This window comes from Lutra lutra, chromosome 14 (genome assembly GCF_902655055.1).
Source record: "Lutra lutra chromosome 14, mLutLut1.2, whole genome shotgun sequence".
Classification (NCBI taxonomy): domain Eukaryota; kingdom Metazoa; phylum Chordata; class Mammalia; order Carnivora; family Mustelidae; genus Lutra; species Lutra lutra.
The window spans coordinates 62,323,947-62,339,242 of NC_062291.1; the positions used below are offsets into that span (position 1 = coordinate 62,323,947).

Sequence of the window (15,296 nt, forward strand, 5' to 3'; positions counted from 1 at the left end):
TCAGGAACTGTTAATTTTAGGTACCAGGAAAGAGAAAATGATAAGATTTCTTTTAATTTCTTCCGCTTAATACTAGGAGGTGCTCTTGTATATGCCATGCCTCCTCTGGAGCAACTTTTTCTGTCATTTGCAAAGCTTTGTCTTTTCCCTGCCTTTTTTTTTTTCCTATTTATGCTTCCCTTTCAAGGATAATCCAGGCAGTTTGCAGGACCCTTCTAGGCCTTGATGGAGGCCACTTCTTTGGCTCTCCCTTAGGGGTATTTAGCACACGGACGGGGGCCGTTTCCCCACTTGGCGCGTCTGCGTTCGTTTCCAGCATGGCACTGGTTGTCTGAGGTAGCTTCTTGCCTCTTCTTACTCACTGCTGAAGTTCTCTCTTCCTCCTGCTCCCCAGTCAGCCAGCCTCCAATCCTGTTTAGTTTTCTCCTTTCTGTTCTTTTGTTTTTTAAAAAGATTTTATTTATTTGACACAGAGATCACAAGTAGGCAGAGCAGCAGGTGGTTGGGGATGGGGGCAGAAGCATGCTCCCTGCTGAGGAGAGAGCCCTATGCGGGTCTTGATCCTAGGACCCTGAGATCATGAGCTGAAGGCAGAGGCTTAACCTACTGAGCCACCCAGGCTCTCCTGCCCCTTTCTCTTCTAATGCCTGTTTACTTAAGCTGGTAAAATGACTCTTGCTTCATGTCATTTTATTTTAAATAAGAATGAAACCAAAGCAGGAAGAGGTCTCTGATTTGTTGTAACGTGGCACCCAGATTTAAGTATTGGCAGCAGTGACTGTCCATTTCTTTCCCCTACTCCCCAACCTCACTTGCATCTGAACACAAAACTCTAAAAGCAACCAGAGAGGGATGTGTTGAAAGAGAACACAGAGAAAGGCTACAAGCTTGGTGTTCAAAGGTCTGGCCCTTATTTGGCCCTTGCTGTGGACCAAAAACTCGTATTTCTAGGTCCTTCCTTTATGAAACAAGTAGCTTTACACCAGTGATTCCAAAGTATGATCCCCCCTGACCAGCAGCATTAATTCCTTCCAGGATCTTGTTAGAAATGCTAATTCTCAGGCCCCACTAATTCAGAAGCTCTCAGAGTGGGCTCAGCAATTTGTATTTTTGAAAAGTCTTCTGAGTCATTCTGATGTATGCTTAAGTTTGAGAACCACTGTTTAACACAGTGGGATTTGTGCTGAGGAACTTGTTAAAGCCAGTTACAGGCAGAATTCTCAGGTAGCTTAAGTAGCCATGAGGTAGGAAATTGGAGAGGAGAAAAACAAAGTCTCTCAAAGCAGTCCTTGTACAGGATATCTTGCCTTTTCTGTCTCTTCTTTCCGTACCATTTAGTCTCCCCCTTTTTTGTTGGAGCAGATCCCACTCATGAGGGCACAGCAGAGGGCATGGAGAACATGGCAGATGCTGTCACCCATGCCCGTTTTGTGGGCACAGATCCTGCCAGCGATGAGGTTGTCCTGATGAAAATCCTTCAGGTAAATGGAGGGGAAGAGCAATTAGATTAATGGCCAGGAGCTGGTGCTGTCCGCTCTCCTTACCCAAGTTTGCCAGCAGCATGAAACTGTGTTTTGACTCCACCGGGGCTTATGGAGCTACTTTATTTTCAAACAAGGAGCTCACGTACCCAAAGTAAAAGCTTTTCCAAGGAAATAATTAAAAGCTTTAAATGAACTGATATCAGATACTGGAAGCCCTTAATACACCTGTACCTCTGCAGACCATATCTGCCGTCCCATCTTTTGGGATTGTGGGCTAGGGCTGGAATGAGTGCTGAATTGTGTCAGGGTCACACAGAGTAAAGGCACAGTTCCCAAGAGGAGCTCCTGGAAGATGCCCCCTACCAAAATGAAGTGAGGTCAGCATTCTTGCTAACCTCTCTTTCTTATCCTTGCATGCTTCCATAGGAGACTAGAGAAACAGGAGGCAGCTTCTCTCCCCTCAGGTGCACCCCACTTTACCCCACCTGCTTTATTTATCACTGTATCTCCTCTTTCTTCCTGGTAGGTGCTGCGGACTCTGTTGCTGACCCCAGCGGGTGCCCACCTAACCAATGAATCTGTGTGTGAGATTATGCAGTCTTGCTTCCGGATCTGCTTTGAAATGAGGCTCAGTGGTAGGTGCTTGAATATTGGGCCTGTCATCATTTCTAGGGCCAGTGTCCATGAGTATAAATATAGGGTGCTGTCTCTGAACCCCAGAGAGGTAGAAAACTCGGGACTTGTCTATCACCTACCTACCTTGTAGACCCATAGGGGTCTTGAAGTCTTTACTTGATTATTGTACACTTACAATAGAGACCTTAGTTCATTGTGCCAGGGCAGGAATTGGGATAGATCTCAGACTGACTCAGCCCAGGCACCAAATCTTCCTCCCTTGAGGTTTCTGGGATAGACACTAGCCTGCAACCCATGAAAACACATCATTGTACCCCCTCCTTTTTTTCCCCTGACTCAGTAGTGCCACCTAGTGGGCTAGTGCAGTTGTGGCTGCCAGGCTGAGCTGGAGCTGGTTTTAATAAGTTCGGCATAATCCTTAGTAAACAAGGTTTGGAGGGGAGTCTGCTCTGAGAAGCCTCCTGATAATAGCCCAGCAAGTAATGACACCTGTGTTATTTGTTTTTGCCTGTGCAGAGTTATTGAGAAAATCCGCAGAGCACACTCTCGTAGACATGGTGCAGCTGCTCTTCACAAGGTAAACCTGCTGCTGTTTGCTTCAGCCCGGCTGCCCAGGCCTCTTGAGCCTGGCTGCTTCCACACAGCCACTTCAGGGACCTGGCCAACCCTACAGCCACTTCAGGGGCCACTGGGATTATGGACGGGGATAGTTCCCTTGGTCCAGGGTTACTGAACAAGGGAGAAGGAGGAGGGACCTAGCTTGGCCTCAGCGGGAGGCAGAGGGTTATTTGATCTAGGCTGACAGACCTTGTTTTGCTTCCCAAACTTGTGTCTGTTTCTGTGCAGGTAGCAGCTGGGAAAGGGAACCCAGAGAGGAAGCCAGATTCAAGGGAGCCTGGAATAGGATGTTGAGCTCTGTAAGGAAGCTAGGATGACCAACCTTGTTTTCCCAGACTGTCCTGATTATAGCACTGAAAGTCCCTGCAAACCCTTTGGTCTCTGGCAACCCCAGACCACTGGTTACCCTAGTCAAGGCCCTCAATTTAGGGCCTAGCAGGCCTTCTCATACTATGCCTAACTGCCTGCTTCCTATACCTTTTTTCAATAGACTGACTTTGAGAACAGCTGACTGAGGCGAGGGCTTTAAAAGCCTCCTTAGATGATATTAATAATGAGGATGATTATGCATCTGCGGGGCTGGGATTATTTGGGAAATCGATGTACCTTCTGCTCAATTTTGCTATGAACCTAAAACTGCTCTAAAAAATAATTAAAAAACAAAAAAACTTCCCCACGGGATTTCATTTTGCTCTCAAATCTATAAGTAGTAATTATTAATATGTACAGACTAGATCTGCCCCTGGGCCCTGCTGCAAAGTGTTCTTACTCCTTAGGCTCAGATTTATTGGTTTCAAAACTCAGCCTACCTTTAACTCCTTACTCTTTGCCCAGTCTTCCAGAGTTTTGATGGACTTGCCTCTTCCCCATCTTGCAGCTGTTCATCAATACTTGTCAAGTAAACACAAGTAGGAAGGAGTCAGTTTAGGATGAAAAGAGCCACCACATTCCAAGGGCATTTAGTCATCTTACCCTGGAGACTACCTTCTTTTTAAGAAAGTGTCTGTGTTATAAGTCCCCCAATTTCTCCCTTTGATGAGTCTCTCAAAAAGCTGCTTCTCTTCCCAGCTTTTCTGAGGGGACAGGGCATGCTCGGGACCAGAGCATCTTTGGACTGTGGCTGGCATGCAGGGAAGATTTGTTTTTATCCCTAATGACAGGCCATGGGATTCTCTGTCTTCTAGGTTACCTCAGTTTAAAGAAGAACCCAAGAACTATATGGGGACCAACATGAAGAAGGTATGACCTGCTGTCCCTTATCCAAGCCTTGGTCTCCCAACTTTAGTGCTATGGAGATTTTCCTAGATACCCTTACTTAGCAAAAAACATGTTTTTGCCTATACAAGTCTGCTTGAAATCTAGAAATAGGTGTCACTCCTTTAGTGAGAAATTTATTTTTCCCCAGATACCTCTTCTTTCCTAGCCTTTCCTTCCCAGCCTAGCTTTGTTGACCCCAATACATAAGCTGGTGAGCCAGTCCTTCATGGAAACTTGGTGAAGCCAATCAGGTTGTGATAAAAATGTATGTTGATAAAGGTGAACGCCCTATCATCCCCTCAAGGTCCAGCCTTGTCAGCAGGTAGGCGGCCTAAGGACCCCAGGCCCTAAGTCCCACCCTAATGCTGGATTAGACTGGGCTCACACTTGCGCTAGTCTCTGTTGATGAGACAAATCAAGCCTGACTCTAGATCAGAAGGTTCTCAAACTGCTACAAGAATGATAGAAGAATGGCCTCTTTCTATCTTGAAGTCCTGGACTTCACAAGGCCTCTGATGATTCTACTTGCAGCCCTAAAAGGTTCTGCCTGTGGAGATGACCCTTGGCTGTGTGGTGCATGCACTTGACCTTCCTTCTCCCTAGCCACCCATTCCCATTCCTGCCCTCTGCCCTGTTGGCGTGTGTCTGAGTTTATGTCACTTTGTTTAAATCGCTCGTTTGCCTGTCTTTCACAGATTTCTCCATGTCTCCTCAGCAAACTGGAGCTAAATAGTGGGGAGCAGACCAAAGCCCTGAACCAGTTAGAGAGGGTACTACTCTTTAAGAACCTCAAGGTCTCTCTCCCTCTCCCTCTTCTTTCCCCTTTTAATTTACTTAAGTATATATACATAGATGTACATATATGTGTATGTATGTATATATATATATATATATATATATATATATATATATATAAAACATCTGGGTCCCATTTCCATTGTGCAAAGCACAACTTACCCCTCCCTAGTAACACAGCACGGCTTTGGAAGTGTTGCATGTGTTTGTAGCTTTGCAGTGTTGGGAATTTTCCTGTGGCATTTGGTTTCCTGGAGGCAGAAGGAAGCTTTGAACTGGTGATACATCATGTAGTGAGCCTAGAGAGCCTGGGTCCTGCTGACATCTTGTTAGGAGGTTTAATATCTCCCATTTCTAGGGGAACTGTGAGGGACCTCTAAGCAAGGCCCTTCCCCCTTCTACCCTCTCCCTGTCTCAGAGCTGGCATATAGAGCTTAAGAATAGTCTTGACTCTATCTGGATAATTGAATTGGATTTGGAGGGGAAGGATAATCCATCTAGTTGGGGTCTTTTTTTCTTGGTTAACATTAAAGGACTTCTTCCAAGATTTAGGACTCCAGATGGATGGGAAGGAGCTGGATAGCCCAGGTCATTGAATAAAAAGATACTGTGTGTCTCTACACCTAGCTAGATGGTCCATAGGCCTGCATTCTGTTTGCATGAATTGTGTCAATTTTCATTTGTGTGCTTGACTCGTCACAAGTTGCATTTCTCTTTAGTAGTTGCCCGGCATTTTGCCATGATTATTAACCTAGGACCTTTCTTTGTAAAGCTTATACTGCCCTTTGGAAATACAGTTATATGGATAAGGTGTTGTAGGGTTCCATGAACACCTACTGCCCCCCCCACCTTAGAATCTTAGGACAGGGAGCATAACAGGGAGCAGAGTTATATGGATAAGGTGTTGTAGGGTTCCATGAATACCCACTGCCCAGCCCCGACCTTAGAACCTTAGGACAGGGAGCATAACTGTACTTTTAAGGGTTGAGGCATTTGTGAGAACTGGCAGCCTCTCGTCTCCTACTCCAGCCAGGAGGCAGAGAATATTAATTGAAATGATCAGGTTGGAACGAGCTTTGCCGAGGTTAGAAAAGGAAACAGGAAGGACTAATCCTAGTGTAGGAAGACATCTCAGTGAGTGACTGGCTTCTCAGTAGAAGTAGAACCACCTAGAGTCCCTGAAATTGGGAGGCCGCCTAGAGAGAAAAGATAGCTCACAAAAGTGGATCCAGCTATTAGTGCTTTTTGGACCTCAGTAACAATTGCTGATAAAGCCAGGAGGTTCTTGGGGCGCCTGGGTGGCTCAGTGGGTTAAAGCCTCTGCCTTCGGCTCAGGTCATGATCCCAGGGTCCTGGGATTGAGCCCTGCATCGGGCTCTCTGCTCTGTGGGGAGTCTGCTTCCTCCTCTCTCTCTGCCTGCCTCTCTGCCTACTTGTGATCTCTGTCAAATAAATTAAAAAAAAAAAAAAAAAAAAAAAAGCCAGGAGGTTCTTGTTTTCTCCTTGGTCTCTTGAGCTTCTTGACCGTGTATTTGGCTAATGCTTACTCCCAGAACATTCTTTTTACCATGAACTTACCACAGATGTGCTTCAGTGGTTACTGGAGAGAGCACCCTGATTCCTGTGTAGCCACAGTGCTCAGAGCACTGGAAGCTCCGTTCTAGGCATTTTACTGTAGGCATTGTGGAGATGGAGGGACAAGAAGCGTAAATCCAGTGTGAGGCTGTTGCTCTGTTAGTAAGAGCTGGGTGCAGGGCTCAACTCTCGGACCTCTTTCCTTTCTGGGTGAAGCTATTGGTAAGGAAGGTAGAATTATGTGGTTTCTAAGCAAAGGATCAGTGGTTACCCATGTTTAGGAGGGCTTGGAGGAAGTCAAGGAAGGAGACCTATTTTCCAAATACTAGAAGGAATTGAACAGTCAAAGGATAGCATGGGTATATTCAGCCTTTAGGAAGAGGCAAGGAGGAAAAATGCTTCTACTCTATTAGAGACATTCTGATGGTCCCTGGACCATTACTGTTTCCCTGTCCAAGGATGATCCATCAGTGTAGGAATAGTATGATGTAACTGTAAAGGGACTGGTTTCAAACCCTAACAGAAGGCATCAGGACCAGGAAAATGAAATGGACCTAAACAAAGTAGCTGTGAGCTTAGAGTGGAGAAAATGCATAAAAACTTATATCCCAGAACAGTTCCCACAATGAGTTATAGAGATTTTCCTTTGTGACTAAAAGGAAGCTATAGGAGAAATGGAAATACAGCAGGAGAGAAGGAAATAGAATAGTGTAAGGGTCCAAGAAATCAGTAGCCTTACTATCTGAAAACATAAAATTGCATTTAGAAAGACCCAACAGTGGGAAGAACAGGTCTCAGTAATGTACCAAAATTGGGAGCAGTAGAGAGCAGAGCAGCAGCATGACATGACCCTCCATCCTTAACTCCAAGTTGGCTGGGATACCACTCCTTCTTAACTCCAAGGAATGAGCTTTTGACCAATCTGATGCAAAAATTTCAGGGAGCCAGGAATATGTTTAGGATCTAGGCCCAGTGCACGAAGTAGTGGGAAAGCTGAGTGTGACAGGGAAGTTGTAGGCTGTCATAGTGGGATAAGAACTAGGAGTATGAGGCTGTGCTACAAATAGTTGAACAAAGCCAGGACCTGTAGATCTGAAGTACAGATAGTTGAACAAAGCCAGGACCTGTAGATAGAAGCTTCAGGCCAAGGAGCCTCTGCCCTCACCTTTTCTGCAAGAGGGTCAGGCACCATCTAAGGTTTTAGGATTGCCAGGACTCAGGAAAGCAGAGTAATGTGTAACCAGCCTAAAAGTAGACTGTTTAGGAGGCTGCTAGGCTGACCTGGGAAGTGGAAGATGTAGAAGCCAGATTAGAGGAGTAGGAATGTGCTCTGATGGTCTAGAATTTTCCTTTGGTACAGATGTGGCATATAGGCTGTTTTCTGGGGATCAGTAGGAATAAAAGAAGGGAGATTGCTAGGGAAAGAATCTTAATTTGAATACCAGTGCTGATGAGGTATGCTATTTCCAGCTGAAAATGAGAGCAGGAGGCATGAGTGATTCATCCAAGTGGAAGAAACAGAAGAGATCCCCCCGGCCCCTGCGCCATATGACCAAAGTCACATCAGGTTCAGAGCTGCACACCCCCAATGGAACCACCTTATCCTCTAATCTCACTGGTGAGTGCCCTGGGTTACTTCCCCTGATTAGAATAGATAGAAGAAAATGTCCTTCCTCTCTGGGGATTTAACATTGAAAACCAGCCAACTAAAGGGTTTTGGTCTTTCTACTAAGAGCAAAAAGGAAAACTCCAGGTCTGTTCAGACTATGACCATTTAGCAATTCTGCAGTGACTTAAGGTTGTTCTCCTTCCAGAGGGACTCTGACTACATTAGAGACTAGTGTTTATAGAGATTATTATTCAGTCTAGGAAATAGAGCCCCTGGTGCCATGGAAGATATGTGTTTTGTATAGAGTCTCTTATCTTCAAGCCTGACTTACTTTGCTTGGCAGGGGGCATGCCGTTCATTGATGTGCCCACTCCCATCTCCTCTGCAAGTTCAGAAGCTGCTTCAGCCGTGGTCAGCCCCTCTACAGACAGTGGCCTGGAGTTCTCCTCCCAGACCACCTCCAAGGAAGATCTTACTGACCTGGAGCAACCTGGCTCTCCAGGGTATAACACAGCTACAGAGCCTGGCAGCAGTGACCCAGGGGTTCCTGAGCAGCCTGACCCCCAGGTATGGCTTTGATTTCTGAAGGCCCCCTCTCTAGTCTTTTCTTGTGGGAATTGGCTTGATCCTCTGCATCCTTTGTCCAGGCCTTGGCTCAAAAGAAGGTTGAGATAGAGGGTTATTTCTTGTTTCCTTGAATCAACTGTGCTATATATAGAAAATCCACAGCAAGACTCAATGTGAGAGGTAGCTCATGGGATTTATGAAGCAATGCATACAGATAGTACTTGGCAAAGGTAAGAGAGATGGCCATAGCTTTGTCTGGAAGGTAATGATCTAAATCCCAGGCCTATGAGAGCCTCTGTTGCCTCTGGAGTTCTACTCACTTTAGGTCACTTATGCCCCAGGAGGTGCTTTCTGAGTCTTTCATCATATTCTGCCCGAGCCATCTTTCATCGTGCATTGATTCATAGCCTGCGGAGCCAGACCTACACCTGCAGTCTATTAGAGACACTTGGAGAAGAGGCATTTCAGGGGAGTGAGTTCCAAGTTTCTCTTGTTTCATCCCTCTTCCTATCCCGCTGCTACCGGTCATAGCAGGAAGGGGTCCCTGTGGAAAAGGCCCAGTCAGCATCCGTGGAGTCCATCCCCGAAGTGTTAGAGGAGTGCACGTCCCCTGCTGACCAGTCTGACTCTGCCTCTGTCCATGACATGGATTACGTCAATCCCCGGGGTGTGCGCTTCACACAGTCCTCCCAGAAGGAAGGTGAGTTCTCTCAGGCAGACTCTGCCTATTCACCACCTCCATCCTGCCCACTAACTGTCCTCAGTCTAGACTATCTTGGATCCAAAATGTCTTCTGGTCCATTTTCTAGTCAGGAAATGGAATCAAGCCAGAGGACTGTTGGCGTGGATGGAGCCCTTTTCTAACTTACAGAGAGAGGGACTTTGGTGGACAGTAGGAAGTGAGAGGAAAGAATAGCTTGAGACTCCTATAACACAAAGTAGGGTCATCAATTCTGATTGCCTTCAATAAGTGAGAGTAATCTTCTTAACCTCCCCAGAAAAAAACCTTTTTTTTTTCCTTGAAGAGACTCACTTACCTGCAATTGCCTTGTATAATGCAGGGCAGGCCAGGCCAAGCTATCAAGCCAGTTGTTTCTTAGCAATCCCACTTTACTCCTGGCCTTCCTTAGGTACAGCTTTGGTCCCCTATGGTCTTCCCTGCATCCGGGAGCTCTTCCGCTTCCTCATCTCCCTCACCAATCCACACGATCGCCACAATTCAGAGGTTATGATCCACATGGGACTGCATTTGCTGACAGTGGCTCTTGAATCAGCCCCTGTAGCCCAATGCCAAACCCTCCTGGGCCTCATCAAGGATGAGATGTGCCGCCACTTACTCCAGGTAAGACTGGATTTCTAGAGGGGCTCTGAGTCTCTGGGTGTTTTTCAGGGTCTCTTAAGGACCAGGAGTGTGCAGGGAGGTTTGGCTGATAGGTGCAAAAAGTATAGGATCCAGGAAAGAACCTCCCTCCTCAATTGGCCAGTGGTCATTGTCAAAAGGACACTATTAGTTCCCTGGGAACTTTGGCAGCCAAAGAGAAATACGGGAATGGCTAGATGTGGAGTTCCCTTAGAGCACAGGACCTTAGTGGCAGCCTCACACAGTTTGCTTTCCTGCTTTTCTCTTGGTTGAGTCATAGGTTCAGAAACCTAATGATTTAACCCTACTCTGATCTCCAGCTACTCAGTGTAGAGCGGCTCAACCTTTATGCTGCTTCCCTGCGGGTATGCTTCCTGCTCTTTGAAAGCATGAGGGAGCACCTCAAGTTCCAATTGGAGGTGAGTGTATTGAATTTGGAAGAACAAAAAAAAAAGATGTATGGCATCTCCATTGGGGCTAGCTCTGTCATTCTACAGGGATGGGATTTAGGGGCTCCCATAAGACAGTGCTTTTAGCCTCCATAGTTTTATTCATTGGCTGGCATCTTTGGTGGAAAAATTAAAAGAAGCCCAGAGGAAACTGGCTGGCTATAACATGAGAGAAGCAAAATATGAGGACCGGTGGACAACCTCACTGTGAGTGGGTATGGCTTTTCTGCCTAGCAGTTCTGCAGCATAGGCAAGCAAGTCAGACAGGCTTCGCCACTAAGTTGCAGAAAAGAACTCTGTGTAGTACCAGGTCAGGCTCACAGAGCACAAAGAGGGTTAGTAGGCAACTTGTTTTGGATCAGGTGTGAGGTAGAGAGCTAGGCCTTCCCCAGTGTGGAGGCCAAAGAGGATAGAATACCTTTAAGGGTCTCTTAATGCATGCCTCCTGGCTGGGCTTCTACTTCTTGTGTTTAATGGTTTACCTGTCTAATTTTTCTCTTCTATCTTGAATTCTTCCCCACCCAAATGGCTATTACTGCGTTATTGCCAGATGTGCATCAAAAAGCTCATGGAGATCATCACTGTGGAGAACCCCAAAATGCCTTATGAGATGAAAGAGATGGCACTGGAGGCCATTGTGCAGCTCTGGCACATCCCCAGTTTTGTCACTGAGCTCTATATCAACTATGACTGTGACTACTACTGTTCGAACCTCTTTGAAGACCTCACCAAGCTGCTGTCCAAGGTGCTGACCATTATTACTGGCCTCGAGAAAGAAGGCTCTGTTAAGGAAATCTCTCTGGTGGTAGAGAGCATACGATATGCAGGGTGGGAAACACTTGAGAGTTGGGGAACAGGAAGAAGAAAGGCATTTTCTCAGGACAGTGTAGAAGTTACAAGAGGTTTCAGGGGTTTTGGAAAAGTGTAAAGTATTCTCACCTCAAGTCTCCTGGATCTGTTTACTTTGCAGAATGCCTTCCCTGTGTCTGGTCAGCTCTATACAACACACCTCTTGTCTCTTGATGCCCTGTTGACAGTGATTGACAGCACTGAGGCCCATTGCCAGGCCAAAGTCGTCAACAATCTTACCCAGCAAGAGAAGAAAGAAGCAGCCAAACCTGGCTATGAGGCAGTAGACGGTTCCCGAGAATCCAGCAATAGTGAGAGGCATTTCTTTCTTTGAGGAATCCTAGGATTCTATGCTTATCCCTTCCCTGAATCTTCTCTCCATCCTTTATATCACTTCTGGGGGCTCTCCCAATTCTGTGTTTCCAGGGTTTGGTGGTTTGAATCATTGGCCAGGCAGATTAGCAAGATTCATGGACTTGTCCTTTTCTTATCCTCCACACTTTGGCTTTCTTATAGAATTATTATTATTATTATCATTTAAAGTATAGTTAACGGCACGTGGGTGGCTCAGGTGGTTAAGTGTCCGACTCTTGATTTCTGCTCAGGTCATGATCTCGGGGTCAGGGGATCAAGCCCTGCATTGAGCTCTGTGCTCAGCATGGAATCTGCTTGTTCCTCTCCTTCTACTTCTTCGCCCCCACCCCCACCCCCGCTCATGTGTGTGTGCACACACACTCTCTCTCTCTTTCTCTAAAGTAAATAAATAAAATCTGGAATGAAATAAAGCATAGTTAAAATACAATGTAACATTAGTTTCAGGTATACAACATAGGAGTAGTATTATTTCTTTATGGGGAGAAAAGAGAACCTAGATTAAAGGATATAGGATTTCTCTTCCAGGCCATACCTTCCCCCCCCCCCCCCCCCCGCAGTATCTGCTTCCACCCTAATTAATCTTCTCTGACATCCCCTAGAGACCGAGGTTGCAGAAGATCAGAGAATGGGACTAGGTAATCTCTATTAAATTACAGAATCTAATGCTTAACTAATCTGGGACAGTGACTACTTATTTGGGCTTAGGTTTGTTGTCTTCAGGGCTGGTGACCTATGTGGGGCTTTGTGGGAACTACCCAGGTCTCCTTGACCTAGTACACAACTTCTCTTGCAGCTCTGCTTGGTTTCTTACCCCGTCTTCATTTATTTTCTTCTCTCTTACCAGCTGAGAGAGCAGCCAGTGATGGGAAACCTGTAGGCTTAGCCCCAGACATCCCAGGCCTACATCTGCCAGGTGGAGGGCGACTGCCAGCAGAACACGGGAAGCCAGGATGCAGTGATCTGGAGGACGCTGCTGACTCTGGGGGTGGGTACTGGGTGTCCATGATCCTCAGCCCCCTCAACTGGAGGTTTTGGTGGAGAGCCCAGGGAAGCGGGGGAGGGCACAGACACCCTAAAGCAGTATGTGAGTGAACTTTGGCTGCTCACCCATACCTTCAGAGAGAGAAGGAAATATTTGAGAGGCCAAAGATATTTAAGAGAAAACGTTTGGAGCCCTAGAAGGTAGGACCTCTAAGAATGTAGAAGACTGATGAGGACAAGAAAATGTTTGAGGCATTTTTCTTCACTAGAGAGTATATTGGCAATCTTCCAAAAGCCATTATACTGGTAAAGGAGGTCTTACAGGTTTTTCCTTTTCTTCCTCCCATATCCTATTCCTAGCTGACAAAAAGTTTACCCGGAAGCCACCTCGATTTTCCTGTCTCTTGCCAGATCCACGGGAACTGATTGAAATTAAAAACAAAAAGAAGGTATGTATGGCCATCCCCAGAACTTAGTCTCTGCCTGCCTCGTTCTGGGTGTCTTTTGTAGGGTTTCTGTCCCAGAGGATAAGGGAGAGTCTAGCAGCTCATTGAATAATTTCTCAAGGCTAATCTTTGCATTTTAGGGTACTTCAGCAACCACCCAGTCTCCTTTGAAAGCCTTCCTTTCTAAGCCATGGAATTAGACATACCCTATTGTGTGCCCCTTGGCAAATCCTGCCCTAGGTGAGAGCCAGTTGTTACTGGTGGTAACAAGAGTCTGGGATGGTGTCATGTGGGTCACTGAGGTTATTGGTTATCTCAAGCCCTGGCAGTGAAATGGAATTGACATTTATCTGGTGCTTTAGTAAAGTTCAAAAAAAATTGTTTTTTAAACACACAAAAAACTTTTATTTAACCCTTTTCTTCCTCTTATGGTCAGCCTAAATGACTGCTTTGTGTCCCCTTGATTGCAGAGCTCTGACTAGACAGACAAAAAGTTATCATTACAGTTAGTTCACCTGTCCTTAAAAGCTGGGAAACTGGAGAAGGAAGGGAAATCCAAGCTAGGCTATAAACAGATGCCAGGATGGCTATAAAACTGGGGAGAAGAGGGATCCTTGGGTTTTCAGTTGGTTAAGCGTCTACCTTCAGCTCAGGTCATGATCCCAGGGTCCTAGGATCAAGTCCTGCATTGGGCTCCTTTCTCAGTGGGGAACCTGCTTCTCCCTCTGGTGGCTGCTCCCCCTGCTTTTGCTCTCTCTCTCTCTGAAAAATAATTAAATAGAATTTAAAAAAAAAAAAAAAAACTAGAGAGAAGAGACCTTCTCTGGTCTCTCTTCTTCTTTCTCCTGATTTCTAAGTTGGTGGAGAAGGGCTGTCCCTGTGCATCTTGAGAACTCAGAAAATGAGTGAAAAGGAGCTCCTCAGCCAGTTCTTCTTACTTTTTTTTTTTTTTTTTTTAATTTTTAAGTAGGCTCTATGCCCAGTGTGGGGCTTGAACTCAAAACCCTGAGATCAGGAGTTAATGTTCTACTGAGTCAGCCAGTTTCCTCTTATGGTGCAATTTTTAAAAAATTCTATGTTTTGTTTTGTTTGGTTTGGTTTGTTTTTTTTTTTGTTTTGTTTTTAAGTAATCTCTACACCCAACATGGGGCTCAAACTTATAGCCCTAAGATCAAGAGTCACATATTCTAGTAACTGAGCCAGCGGGGCACCCCGGTTCCTCAGCCAGTTCTAATTAGACATGAAGAATGGAGACAGCTAGTGGGGCTGGTATGATCCAGCCTTAGTTTTGGAGTCACTTAGAACTACATTCTAGGAACCTGTTAGGTGACCAGCTGTGGACCGTGATGGAGTTCAGCCTGGCCTTGTCTGGTTTAGGAGCAGAACAGCTTGTGACACCTCTAGTATTTCTCCTCCAGCTGCTAATCACTGGCACAGAGCAGTTCAACCAGAAACCAAAGAAGGGGATCCAGTTTCTGCAGGAGAAAGGCCTCCTTACCATCCCAATGGACAACTCGGAGGTTGCCCAGTGGCTCCGAGAGAACCCTCGGCTGGACAAGAAAATGATTGGAGAGTTTGTGAGTGACCGCAAAAACATTGACCTGCTGGAGAGCTTTGTGAGGTGAGGAAGTGGCAAGAAGTGGAGGACATAGTTGGTGATCAAAGGGCAAGGCATCCCTCAAAGTAGTCTCAGTCAGTTCCTGCTGGTAACCTAGGTCACACGCTCTTCCTCTTCCCATGACTTACGTCTGTTGGACCTGAAAGAGTCTCCAGCAAGATAGGTTTGGGAGCCATTCCATTCTGCATAGAGAGCATTGCAAAGGGATAGAACAGGGTTCCTGAGCACAAGGTAGATTCCAGTGGATGGGGTTTCCAGGCAAGAATACACTGATGTGGAAAGTACTAAAATTAGTAGGAGTTGTCAGATTCTAGTCTGTTTTAGAGATGACCACAAGATTGTTCCCTTTGCTAGAGCCTTCAGCTTCCTCTGTTCCAATACGAGAAGATTAGAGGGACTAGAGCTAATAGGGAGCCCAATGTTTGCGGCTTATGTATCTTTAGCCTCTTTGTCCTTCTTTCTCTCTAGCACCTTCAGCTTTCAGGGTCTACGGCTGGATGAAGCTCTTCGTCTCTACCTGGAAGCCTTCCGCTTACCTGGAGAAGCCCCAGTCATCCAGAGGTTGCTGGAGGCATTCACAGAGCATTGGAGAGTGAGTTGCATGTCAGGGCCTGAGCCCAGCATCCCAGGTTCATTTGACTGGAGGGTTTTTATGGTTCCAACTGAAGGACCCAGCT

General features: G+C 46.0%; 1 protein-coding gene across 13 annotated transcripts in view; it reads left to right on the forward strand.

Annotated features, from left to right (window-relative positions):
- GBF1 (golgi brefeldin A resistant guanine nucleotide exchange factor 1) overlaps positions 1 to 15,296 on the forward strand; it is a 124,546-nt gene that overhangs the window by 95,669 nt on the left and 13,581 nt on the right. For 2 of the 13 annotated variants that reach the window (XM_047701819.1, XM_047701821.1), the window contains exons 5-21: positions 1,363 to 1,481; positions 2,011 to 2,119; positions 2,637 to 2,697; positions 3,923 to 3,977; positions 4,691 to 4,789; positions 7,836 to 7,983; positions 8,318 to 8,541; positions 9,073 to 9,241; positions 9,672 to 9,883; positions 10,222 to 10,320; positions 10,901 to 11,095; positions 11,321 to 11,510; positions 12,174 to 12,209; positions 12,419 to 12,559; positions 12,916 to 13,004; positions 14,420 to 14,622; positions 15,088 to 15,211. In XM_047701819.1, coding sequence (XP_047557775.1) covers positions 1,363 to 1,481; positions 2,011 to 2,119; positions 2,637 to 2,697; positions 3,923 to 3,977; positions 4,691 to 4,789; positions 7,836 to 7,983; positions 8,318 to 8,541; positions 9,073 to 9,241; positions 9,672 to 9,883; positions 10,222 to 10,320; positions 10,901 to 11,095; positions 11,321 to 11,510; positions 12,174 to 12,209; positions 12,419 to 12,559; positions 12,916 to 13,004; positions 14,420 to 14,622; positions 15,088 to 15,211 — 2,273 coding nt within the window. The remainder of the gene's footprint in view (positions 1 to 1,362; positions 1,482 to 2,010; positions 2,120 to 2,636; positions 2,698 to 3,922; positions 3,978 to 4,690; positions 4,790 to 7,835; positions 7,984 to 8,317; positions 8,542 to 9,072; positions 9,242 to 9,671; positions 9,884 to 10,221; positions 10,321 to 10,900; positions 11,096 to 11,320; positions 11,511 to 12,173; positions 12,210 to 12,418; positions 12,560 to 12,915; positions 13,005 to 14,419; positions 14,623 to 15,087; positions 15,212 to 15,296) is intronic. The other 11 variants (XM_047701824.1, XM_047701825.1, XM_047701829.1 and 8 more) reach the window with 8 other exon arrangements.